This window comes from Mercenaria mercenaria, chromosome 5 (assembly GCF_021730395.1).
Source record: "Mercenaria mercenaria strain notata chromosome 5, MADL_Memer_1, whole genome shotgun sequence".
Classification (NCBI taxonomy): domain Eukaryota; kingdom Metazoa; phylum Mollusca; class Bivalvia; order Venerida; family Veneridae; genus Mercenaria; species Mercenaria mercenaria.
In genome coordinates, this window is record NC_069365.1 from 90,748,769 (window position 1) to 90,762,394 (window position 13,626).

At 34.5% G+C, this 13,626-nt stretch overlaps 1 protein-coding gene across 1 annotated transcript; it reads left to right on the top strand.

Moving 5' to 3' along the window:
- The first annotated feature begins 277 nt into the window (after positions 1-277).
- On the top strand, positions 278-13,093 carry LOC123557453 (uncharacterized). The gene is made up of 4 exons (XM_053544762.1): positions 278-487; positions 10,902-11,342; positions 11,903-12,124; positions 12,629-13,093. The coding sequence occupies exons 1-4, from the start codon at positions 485-487 to the stop codon at positions 12,971-12,973; spliced, it is 1,011 nt and encodes a 336-aa protein (XP_053400737.1). The 5' UTR covers positions 278-484; the 3' UTR covers positions 12,974-13,093.
- The last annotated feature ends 533 nt before the right edge of the window (positions 13,094-13,626 follow it).

Consider the following 13,626-nt stretch of genomic DNA (forward strand, 5'->3'; position numbering starts at 1 on the left):
TTTTACAAAGCCTAGTTAGAAGAAAGGTTTTCTTCAGGTGAAACACTTCGGACCATTTCCGTTTGAGCCTCTTATCAGTCCACTACCAATTTCACCGGAGGGGACTTTAGGTTTACTGTCCGTCTGTCTCTGTGTCTGTCTGTCCGAACCAAAAAGCTGGATTCTTCGATAACTCATAAGTATTGAAGATACTAGCCTAGGATCACGAAACTTGGCATCTGGATAAAGGGCAATATAAATAACGAGATTATGCAGGATATATTAATTTTGTGGTCGGACCAAAATTGTGGTTACCATGGCAACGGAAATAGTGAAAACGGGACCTAACTGTGTTGCTTGCAATACTCGGTCACTTGTTTTATTTGGTATTTACTGTTTGCTTACATGTTATTTCAGTGGATTCCCAAGTCAAAGACAGACTGACTTGCAACAAGATCTTGGCATTCATTTGTAAACTAAACTAGCATTTTGGAACGCTATATAGATGGTAAGTTCTTTTCAGTTAAAATGCCTCGAAGAGTGATTTCTGGGACCTTTCACAAAGGACACATTATGTCAAGTGTTGCAGGTTACCAGTGCACTGCTATTGCACTGTTTGCGTTATTTATTACTTATACATACAATCCAAGCCCACATAATTGGATTGCAATTCTGTTGGATAGAATAGTGCAGGAAGGTTCGCATTTATATACTCAGATTATACTCTCTGATAGAAGTAATCCTGTACCACGTTATTTAGGCCACTGGGAATTACCAGAACAGTTAACTTTGGAGGGTCAGGATGTTTCTGTTCATAGTTATTGTGATATGTTGTATGGTATTGTCTCACAGACAGATAATAGTAATAATTATGTTGCTGGAAATATTGATATTAGAAATGCATTGTCTGTGGGTATAGGAATTTCCAGATGTTTGCTTGCAACATTTGGGCAGTCTATAGTGGCAATGTTTCAATTGAATGATTCTAATGATTGGTTCATTTTTGATTCCCACTCGCGAGATGACAGAGGACATATGGCGTTTGAAGGTTCATCTTCATTGATAATTTTAAGTTCTTTAAGTGATACTGTTAATTATTAATAGAAAATTACAATGGTTTATTGTACAATTTGACCCCAGTAGTATTTGAGGTATTTCCTCAAGGTGGAGCCGAAAGAAACCATCAATATTCAGGTTATACATGTAACCTCAATGGAAATTCTTCAAACTTAAATGTAGACAGTGATTGTGCCCAACATGGAGCTCAAAGTAACCATCAATATTCAGGTTATACATGTAACCTCAGTGGAGATTCTTCAAACTTAAATGTAGACAGTGACTGTGCCCAACATAGAGCTCAAAGAAACCATCAATATTTAGCATATAACCTGAGTGGGGATCTTCCAATTTAAATCCGGAAAGTAATAGTGACTGTGCCTTTGTCTTCTGTAATGCTTCGATTCATCCACAACAGTTGCAAGGAACATGTTCACAAGACTGTTCAACTGTAGTACCAACAGTTGATATAAACAGTTTGTCAGGTGATAATAAAACATATGAACTTGCTATACGTGAAACAGGTGCAGACTTTTGTCGCCTATGTGAAAAAATATTGTTTGCAAAACAAAGGTTGTATTTGAGTACTGATACTACTTTGCAGACAGAAACAGGTGTTGTATCCATTAATGCAAGTAGTGCATTATGTTCAAAATGTTTGCAAGTTTATTTTGAAAGAAAAAGTTCCACCAAAGTCTATGTATAATTCTATGGACACTGTTGATGTTCCTGAATGTTTATCAGAGTTGTCAGTTATTGAAAGACGACTTATTAGCCAGATTCAGACTTATATGACATTAATTGTACTTCCAGGCGGTCAGTATGCGGAGAAAGGATTGGCCATTCATTTCCCTCTTGACGTGGAAAGTTTCCTGCAAGAGATGGAAAATTTTAGAAGTGATAGATTTGTTATTGTACATGAACCTCAACATGGGTCATCTAATGTCATAGACATTAAAAACATGACCGACTGGAGAAAAGTAAAAACTGCATTAGGCTGGTTAAAAAAGCACAACAAGCTATATCACAAATACCCTGTGGTTAACAGTTCATTCAGTAGTTCTGAAAATGTTTTTAATGGAACATGTGACTCATCAATTAGCTATAATCTTTCAGAGTTTCTTTCTCACTGTGCAGAATCTGTAACTACAAAAACCAATATTTCCATACCCAGTATTGAAGTCGAGTCTGTAATATGTAACAGAAAAAAACTAGTAATTCCAACAAAATTTGATAGCCCTGTTTGGATAGCGAATATTCCTTATGGCGAGGAGCTAGCGTTTCCTTGGTTGTTTCCACTTGGAAAAGGTGGCATTTCTGAAGAAAGACCTTACCGCATAACTACCATGGATTACTTTCAACAACGTCTTTACAATAAGGATGACAAATGGCGAAAAAATATCACATACCTTTTGTTTGCTGTCAACCACATGGAACAAACAAAATTAACTGACCTGATCAACATTCAGATGAGACTGAAGAAGAAAAATGTTTCAGGTAATCCTGTTAATATTACACCAACGGTTGCAGATTTATCTTCAGCAAATTCCATCAGTTCATCTGTTAAAAAGTGCTCTTTTATGTTTATGAAAAATATTCGAGGCACAGTAGCTTATTGGGCAGACATCCTTAATAATCTTTTAGCAACAGTCAAAACTTTAGGTCCACCAACACTCTTTGTTACATTATCTGCTGATGATTGTCATTGGCCAGAATTAAAAATGTTGTTAGAGAATAAACTATATGAAGATGTCATACACGATAAAGTCATTAATAATGACATACGCAGTGATCCACTTCTTACTTCCTTACATTTTGAAAGCAGATGGAAAGCATTTTTTAAGTATATCATAAATGGTAAGAAGAAGCCTCTAGGTGTGGTTAAAGATTATTTTGTAAGAGTTGAATATCAAAACAGAGGAAGTCCACATCTTCACATATTTCTATGGATAAAAGATGCTCCGTCTTTGACGACAAGTACCCATGCTCAAATTGTTAACTTTATTGATAAAATAATATCTACAAGGCTACCTTCTAAGGAGCACGATTTAGAACTATACAACTTAGTTAAAAGGTTACAAATTCATTCTCACACATACAGCTGTAAGAAAAGAGGCAAGGACTGTAGATTTGGCTTTCCAAGAGAGCCTTCAAATGTGACAAAATTATTTCAAATGTGGACTTCAGTAACAATTTTTTCAAAGGAAAATTTTATGACACCAAAAGAAGTAACATTGATAGATTTGTTAATGCTTATAATCCATATTTGCTAAAAAGATGGCGAGCAAATATGGACATTCAGATGGTGAGTGGTGTCCATGGTTTAGCATATTATGTGTGCAGTTACGTCGCCAAAGCTGAACCAGAGGACTTAAAGCAATATTTAGCTGCAGTCTTCCAGAATATTGATTCACAAATTCATTCAGTTTCATTGAGGAAACACTTCATCTTATTGGAAATTGTGTATTGAAGACACGACGTTTAAGTGCTCAGGAAGCAGTTGCCATAATTGGACATTTGCAGTTAGTTTGGTCATCTCGTACTGTTTGCTTTGTGAACACTAGGCCAGAATCTGAACGATACAAGGTTCTTCTACCTGCCATTGAAAGGGAAAAATTGCCAGAAAACCGCACAGATGTCTTCTATTTAAACATAATTGACTATTATATTAATCGTCCAGACGAATTGGAACATTTGTCATTGTTCAAGTTTGCCTCTTACTATAAATCTTCATCATCTGAAACTGTAAATGTTTCGAGTAGGTCCCAGAAAAGAATAAAATTAAAAAACTTAAACAAAATTCTTCAACTTAGAAGAAAACCAGTTATAATACGCACTCCCAAGTTTCTTCCAAATACGAATCAGTATTTTTTTTTTCATTATTAATGCTACACTTGCCATTTAGAGATGAAAAGGAATTATTACATCCTTATGAAAATGCTAAAGAAGCATTTATGCATAAATATGACAATTTTTGTTTAAAAGACATTGAGTTTGAGTCTTACTTACAAGATATAGAACGTATTGTTAGTATGATGCGTGTTACATCAAGTGAAGTTTATGATGTACTAGCTCCAAATACTCAAGAATTTATTCCTGAAGATTATAACGAACAAGTGTCCAGAGAACATGCATCTTTATCAGCAGAAAACTTGGACAATCTCAGTTCTGAAACTATGATGTCGGTTGATTCTGATACAACAGAAAACTTCCATAGACTACTAGTAAGTTCTATGCCAGAAAGGCAAATAAACGATAATATTCAAACATTAACAGATGACCAGAAGACTGTTTTTAATGTGATACGCAAGCATTTTGAATCAAGTTGTTCTTCCCCATTGAGACTATTCATATCAGGAGGTGGAGGTACAGTCACATCTGATAAAAATTGCTGTTGAGTGGTTGAGATGTTTCACTGCATCATTTCCGGGAGCAGATCCTGTTATGGTCTGTGGTCCAACTGGTATGTGTGCGAAACACATTCAAGGAAGAACTATCCATACTTCTCTACGACTACCTGTGCAGCATGGCTGTGAACCTTCATACAAAAAAAACTGTGTGATAAAACATTGCAGTATTTTAGAAGATACTACAGACAAGTACACACAATAATTATAGATGAAATCTCGATGGTTTCCAGTAGAATGTTAACGTTTATTCACAGACGTCTCTGTGATATAAAAGACTGTGATGATTATTTTGGTGGAATAAATATAATTTTAATTGGAGACTTTTTTCAACTTCGACCAGTAAGAGGCCAGTTTGCCTTTACAAATGACATATTGTGGAATTTGTTTGATACTTACATTTTACAAACAAATATGCGTCAAGTAGCTGATACTAATTACTGTGAATTACTCAATCGGATTCGCAAAGGGGTCTTGGCAGGAAGTGATATTAATACTTTAATGTCTCGAATTATAGACAAGGACAGTGTTGATTTTGAAGGTGTATTGATGGTGTATCCAACATTAAAGGAGGTTGAAGCATTTAATGGAGACAGCAGCAAAACTTAAATAATGTAAATTGTCTAAGAATCATGGCTGAGCATCAGTTCACTTCTGTTGATGTATCTGAAAGCGAGAACATTAATCAGTTTATCCCAAAGGATGATAGAGATGCTGGAGGTCTTCCAAACATCCTTTACATTTCTAGGGGCACAAGGGTAATGTTAATTCGGAATATTGCAACTGATCAAGGGCTTGTGAACGGTGCACTAGGATTTGTTGAGAAAATTCTGTATAATGATGAAAATGGTGTGTCAAGCGTTCTTGTATCATTTGATGATAGGAGCATTGGAAAATTGTTCCTAAATTCAGATTACAATGCAGCTGAAATTACAAGAATTAGCCAGGAATTCTATTATCATGGACATTCATTGGTGCGGACACAGTTTCCACTTATGCCAGCTTGGGCCTGTACCATCCATAAAGTTCAAGGCATCACATGTGAGAGAATAGTGGTGTCTGTTGGTAACACCTTGTTTGCCAAGGGACAAGCCTATGTTGCGCTGTCAAGAGTCAAGTCCTTACAGGGCCTTGGAATACTGTCATTAGATATTTCCAAATTTAAGGCAGATAGGCCTAGAGCTGGAAGGTGAAACCCTCCCCCCCTCTATGGATTTTTGTAGACCCCATTAGTTTTGAAGCCCCTTGTATGTAGATCATACTTCTGAATTCTGCCATCTGGCAAGCGGGTTCTCTATGAGTTACAGCCTGTTATTTACGTTACCTTAACAGTTATTTAATAAATGATAGAACTGGAATGTGGTGATTTATGTGGTAGAAATAACCAGAATCATTAGCAAGTGGGTTCAGTGATATGCAGAATATGCTGTTGTCAATGTTCCCGCCTAGTTTTGTTCTCTAAATAGATCAATTCATTTTGTAATTTACGTTACCATTATAATTTATAAAAAAATACTCGTATCAATTACTTCAATAGGTTTAATTGTCAGAAAATATCAGATATGTCTAAAGTATAGTATTTTCAGATACACAATACATTAGTGTTTAAAAATTTGTTGTTCAACAGTTTTAAGAACAAGTACGTTACCATTATTATATACGTTACTAAAAGTTAGGATATATAGATTTTCATTTCTCAGTCAATAGATTGTTTATGTAATCCTTATAATTATTTCAAACTTAGATAATGCAAATATCTTATCAAGTTCGATATAAAAATGCATATAGCACAGCACTGACATTGTAACCTACGTTATGATACGTTACTTAATGTGTATTTTAGTAACTGAAAAATACATGCTTATAACCGCTTATCTGTTTAACCAGATAAATTCACATAAACCAAAATTGAGAAACAACTAAGTTGCGGGGTTCAGGCATCTACGTCGTCATAATCAATGTCTGTTTCGTATATGTTGTCAATTATATTGGTCATCTCTACTTCTTCATAGTCATCATCAGAGTCATCAGTCACATGTGCCGATGTGTCACAATTTCAACTAGACTCATGTCCATACCATTATATGTACTCGGGACATTGCCAGCACGTACTTGATACTTTGCAAGAAACATGTCATATATAAGTTTATTGAGTTATTGTATTCTTCAGTCCATCTGATCAGTGATGTGTATGAACTACTTCTGCTAATGTTGCAACATACACCTGTTTTTTTTTTCCTACTAATTTGAGGGGAATAACTTTCCCTGTGTGAACAAAATCACTGGTTGTTTCAACCAGTCAGTGTATTGTAGGCAAAATTGAGCAGATTCTTTCTCCTTTGCTTATCAAGATGTTGTGAGCATTTATATGGCGTCTCGTATTGCCTGTTCCAGTGTAAAATAAAAGAGTATTTCGTTTTTTTGAAAATATTGTTTTCACTGTCTGACATGTATGCAATTCAGTCACATGGTACTTTGGTCTTTACTCCTGACACGTAAGAATTTGGAACAGATTCACGTCTTCCACGCTGATATGATTTGATCGACTGAGGACTCTAAGTGTCAGTTACAAAATCGACACGAGCTGTCTTAGGTAGTTGAATGAACACAGCTTTGGCTACGTCTTGGAATGTTGCAGGGATGGTTACTAAGCTTTGCAGCAGGGCGTTACTGTCAATCAACAAAACAATGTCATCTTTTTTTGATGGCTGCAGCCTCTACATGGTGAAGTATTTTTTGACTTGTCTGTTTTCATTGGCATTTCAGTCGCAGAAGCTGTAACGGCCAGGTGACAGGTGCTAAAGGAAAAGAAAGTGTCAATTCTAGATCTATGCTGTGCTGAACAGCTAAAAGTACCAATTGTTCATACACGTTACGTTCTGCTCTTATCTGTAGTATTTGTTTTGAGGACTGGTTTCTTTCCTTTTAACTTCAGCTGTGGCAAATATATTAACTTTTCTTCTCTTAATGGGGTCTTGGAAAGGCACTGATTTTTCAATCAATCTTCTTTTGATAATCCATCCATTGTCTTTACACCTATTTCAGTTGCCTTAAGGTCATGAGCGACTTCTGCTTTCGCATGAATACCAGACCACACGCAGTAAATTTTATCTTTGTTGTTTTATTTTTTCGGCCTGGAATTGGTTCGTGAAGGATTCTATGCCATCATAATCCTGTTAACTTCTTCACTCAAGCCTATCTGAAAAAGTTATACTTCTTCGTGGTCGGACATGTCTTCTCTATGTACGTCTGCATTCTGAAGTGTTGCTTCAACATACCTGGCGCTGTAATGACGGGTCATGCACCAATGGAAATATGCAGCATAGTTTCTACTGAAACCAAGTATGCCAACCACAGACTTTGCATGTCTGTTAATTGTCTGCTCTGTAGTAATATCAACTGCATTTCTCAGTGCCGGTACAGAAGACCCAGATACACTAAAACCATTACATTAGAGTAGCTCTTCTGCACCTGGATCAAAATTCATCAATGTTAACAGGTAAACGAGGAGGTAGCGGGCATAATTACTGCGGTCAAATGCGAAGAACAAAGAGCACCGTTTGTACAGAGATGATATATGTAAATCAAAAGCATAAATCTGTGTTGCTTTGAAGAGCAACAATATCAGGTGAATTATGTCTACATACATTAACCAAAATTGAGCAGTTTTGCCACTTTCACCCTTTCTGATTTCTGATTTGAACTGCTCACATCTGTTGAAATTCTCCTTTTATTTCAAACACTTTTTCTTTGCATGAACTTTCAGTCTGTTTCTGAAATATTAGTGCCTTCTTAAATGCTTTCGTTGCGGGGTTCTGTCTCTTCAAACTTGCATAGAAGCAAACGCTCAAGAACTTCCATTACTGTCCTGTGTACAATTAGGGTATGGTTGTAGCGTTTACCTGGTAATACTTTATCAAGTGAACCACTAGAACAAATTCCTGATTCTATTACAAGTTCTGCAAGACCATTGTCCTTCGTTAATTTTCCTACAGGCCCAAATATAGAGCAGATTGTGTGAAATACACCCATTCTAACAATTATGTTACCAAGTCCATCTCTAGACTGCAGAACCAAAGAATATGCCTTCTTAGCAACAGCCGAGTCACATGTCACTAAAGTATATTTCTGGCTAACTTCATTACTTGCATCTACTGACGTTTTTAACATATGCTGGACTGTAGCATTATCATTGATTGAATAATTCCAAGGTGCCATATATATGAAACAAGTTTGAGCACTCACTCTCTGCAAATCATTTCACACATTTGTAATTTATTTATTTATTTATTTATTTATTTATTTATTTATTTCATTCTACTTCAATTCATTTCATTTTCCATTCAATGAAATCAGTTTCATTTCACGATCATGAAAAATTATTTTCTATTAATCTTGTTTAAAGAAAACTATATATTATTTATGTAATTAGTAATTTTCGTTACATAGATTTATAATTTGTGATATATTTATACGTTTTAAAATATACAATACCTTTTTATGGAATTTGTACATGTTACATATCTGTTTAAACAAAATATTTTATTATATCCCAAATATTTTTCGACTTTTGTAAAAAAAATAATTTTTATAAATTTGAAACTCATATTGTCAACATTTTATCATTTTATCTTCTTTACTATACTTTATCGCTTATTTTTTCGTAATAAATAGAAATATTTCACAATCGATAAAATTATGTCAAACTCTTACCTGTTATAACCACAACCTCTTTTTATAACACTTTTGACATAGACATTTCAAATAAAATATAAAATCACATAGTTATATTTTCTATTTTCGTCACAATTTTTGGTAACGTTCATTTGATAACATAAAGCACATCCCTATAAGTGTCAATTTTACCATCAAGATATAGATCTGTATATTCTGTCTTTATATATTGATATATTGTGTAGCTAGTAAACCATTTATGGGTAACTGTAGTGCCAGTCAGTATTTTCTAGAAATTATTAATGGTAACGTATAAAGTAGGCTGTAACGTAAAAAGAACCCGACTGCCAGATGGCAGAATTTCTGGAATGATAGCTCATGTTATATGCTTTAAGAAAATCATAGCGTAGAAATATCCCTAGAGGGGGGGATGGGGGGTTATTGTCAGCTCAAGGTCTAAGATGATCAAGTCATCACTTTCTATAATTCTATTACACATAACTCGTCACTTGCATTAATAATTAGTGCTTTGTTCAGTTTTTTAGCCAGACTTCCGATTAACTCCCGTCTGTTTGTCAGTCCATCTATAAGTCCTTGAAATTTTGGTTTATACACATTATTGTCACTATTTTTAGTGTATCTAAATGAAACATGTCAAAGTCTTTAATACTTAAATATCTCAAAGGTCATGCATTTAAGAAGTGCAACATATTCTTTTCTCCAGAGGTCCAATTTTTGATTGAATCTTTACGACATTTGATAGCAATACAAAATCTGGATAACCTAAGGTGAAAAATAGCGAGTTGTGAACACACTCCCCAGGATTTTAGTTGGAGATTTTATAGAATTTTTTCAGAATGTTTGTCTTAAGTCTATATAGAATTTCAGACATGGTGATGTGGTTTGAAACACTAGACCAAATATAAATATATCAGTTAATAGATGAACCTATTTTTCACTCTAGATACAGCATTTTTGGTTGAATGCATACATGTATGAAATTAGCTTTGAAAAAGATGTCATATCATATGAAAAATTGATTGTAGCCGCTAAACATTACCTTATTCATTGAAACTTTAGGACGCATAATAATAAAAAAAACAGTTATTTCTTACTTAAGAAACAAAATATTTTATTCTGTATCTAAAACGTTAAATGTTTGTTGAATGAATATTTATTTAAAAATGTTGTACATGAGTAGAAAGCTTGAGTAACCTTTAATCAAAATGTTGTCACATGGTATATGTGAAAAAAGTTGGCTATTTACAGAAGCAGGGCTGGCATGTTTCAATAAAATCAAAAACTTTTGAACACAAGTCCTCAATTGAGTCCTTTTGGGTCATAATACCCTTCTATATAAATACTGAATACATACAGCATAATATCCAAACATTCACTAACTCTGTCTGATTTGAATCTGACATATACACATGTTCTTGCCTGTGTTTTACATATTTTGAGTATATTTCTGACCTCCTTTGTTAAACCCAAAAGATATTCTGATTGAGAAGTTTTGCTGATTTCAATATGATGGATACACCCATACACTGTACAACCATTTGACTGTCTTTATCAGATAGAAAGTTAACTTGTAAAAGTTTGAAATCGCCTAATGTTAAAGTAACACCATTTACAAACAAACAAAAACAATTTTGAGATGATCTGATTTTGTTTGAGGCTGTTTTTTATTCATGTTTCATGAAATACTTCATAATCATATCTTTTTGTGTATGTCACATATTGTTTATAACCTACCTATTTTGATTTCTTCTGATTTCTATGCAGGCTGATTTGCTTCACATTGATTCATCCAGGGATGGTACTAGATGCCTTAACCCACTCAGAGTCTATGTTGTGCATGCTGAGGAACCAAGACAGTACAGAAATGCTAGTAACAGAGAGATGAATGTTATCGAAGCGGTGGTGGCTGATACTGCTTCCTACCGTAAAATGTCGGTATACAATAAAGCATCTTTTCCTTTCATCAAAACTGGACATTCACTTATGCTGGTGAACTTTATTTCAAAACCCACTGAACTGGTGATAACCAATGACTGTAAAGTGTTAATGATCCCTAAGATTGAAGTCTCAGAGTCTGTCAAGCAACAGGGTATGGACATGGCAAAACAGCTGTCAGGAAGCTACAATGCACCAACGATGACTATTGCTGAGGTGGAAGGAAAACATGAGGGGACAGTATTCACCTTAACAGCTGAAGTCACAGAGGTACTAAATTGTAATATTTTGTCATATTATAGAAGAAGTAAATGATATAATTCAGAAAATGAAATAAATTTCTCAAATAAGTTGATCATTCAGATATCAACATTCTTTAAATAAAGAACATGTTGAAAAATATTTATGTTTATTAGGTAAAAAATGGTGTTGCACGGATCAAGTCTAACCAAATTCCTATAATATAAATTATTCCCATTCAGGGCAAAGTTTTACGTCCAGTCATCATAAAGCTTGGCCTTTATGTTAGTAATCGTAATTTCTAGAACGAGTCTGAAAGTTTGACATACGTGTCAAAAAGTAGGTCACACAATGAATAACAAACACCAACTTTTTATTGTGCAGAACTCTTTTATCAAACTTGTAAATAAATCAGTTGGCTGTGCATAATATAAAAGAATAAAGGATAGCACTCAAGTGTGGTGCTAGATGTTCAACCCTAATCAGACAGTGTATTAGCCCAAGCCCTCAGGCAAGTGCTTTTAAAACCACCGTTACATTTTTGTTCCCTTCCAATTTATATGTACACATTCTTTTTTGTGTTTTTGCAGATAGACGATGCCACCCTTGTTAAAACCATGTCTAACGCTGAGATATATGTCAGAAACGGTTATCTCGGTGACACTACATCAGGTATAGCATTTGCCTTCTGGAGGAATGTGGCAGAGACAGAGCTAAACGTTGGAGATACTGTTCACATTGCCAATGCAGTACGTTCAGTTACATCTGATGGTCAGCCTAAATTAACAGGAAGAAAGTACACAACTGTTACGGTATGCTTTAATCCTTCATTAAGTTCTATTTTACATTCAACTAGCTGAATCAAAGTTAAGTCTAGCCAACCCTTATGAACACATTTAGTGGCATTTATCGCCAGGAAAGGTCAAATCATTCAAGTGGTGCAGTGGTTCAAGAATAGAGTGTGACACTCTTAACCCGGAGGTCACAGCACAAAATCCTAAAACCGCCGGTCCCTTCTTTCAGTATGAGTACTGATAGTTTCCAGGAAGCAGTCATCAAGAGAACTTATATAAGTTGAAATTTCCAGGAAGCAGTCATCAAAAGAACTTATATCAAGTTGAAAGAACTTGCTGTACAATCAGTCTAAAAAAATGAAAACTAAAGATGTGACTAAAATATTGCTGAAACTGGTGTAAAACACCAAACCAACAAACATACAAAATTGTGAAACAAAATACTGTGTTAATAATTCTGTTCATATATTAACTGATTATGTGATCTTTACCCAAGTATTTCTTTTCATCTTTGTTTTACAGAAGCTTGATGTCTCACCATTCACATCTGTCATTAGACCAAAACAAACAGGATCAAAAACAGCAAGTGTCATAGGATTATCATCCTTCAAGAAATATGAAAGCTGTCCAAACAAAACTTGTTTTGGAAAAAAGCTACTTAACAACACATGCCCAAACTGCAAAAAAAAAACATACAATGGAAAAGAATCCACGATGTCGGTAGTTTGCAGTGTTATGCTAGAGGATGATGAACATAACTTTGATCAAGTCACTTTGTTCACCAAACAGGTCACAGAGATTTCTTCCCTTGACTTAACCAAAAGTGAACAATCATTGCAAGAAGACTTTGTGAAGTGCCTGCCTTGAAAAATAAACTACACAAAGAGCCCCAAAAAAGACAGCACTATTGTGCAGTTGAGAAAATGTTGACTTCCTGAACCACAGAGGAACTATAACTGTTCCTGTTGACAATTACAGTTTAAAAAAAAACATTATACTTTATAACTTCTACTGGAAATTCCTTCAACTGATTCGTAAAAAAGCTTACAGCCTTAGGTACCTACTGATTGCGAATATATCATTTTGTTATAAATCTTTCTGAGAAAATCTCTATACATGTTTGTGACTTTGCGTTAGCTTTTTGCTTGTTCATTTTTATGTATAATATGTATATATATATTCTTTGTTGGTTTCTCATGAAAATGCAAAATGTTAATTTGTTTTCTTTTATTTGTGTTTTATTTTTATCATTATTTTCAGTTATATTACTTTGGACATAGAGCAAAAGTCTTAAAAAAATTATTTCTTGATAGAACTGATCAAGGGCTATTCCAATTAAAAAGAGACTGTATTGTTAATCTTAAAAACTTTTGTCAACAGAAAAAACCTTTATACTATAATTATACAGCTCAGATGCTTCTGTCCCTCGGAATGTGTTTGTCTTCTGATGTAAACAACAATTTTTTCTGTTTTATAAAGTAGCTGGTTGTTTTACAAATACAAAATTTCATGGAGACCCA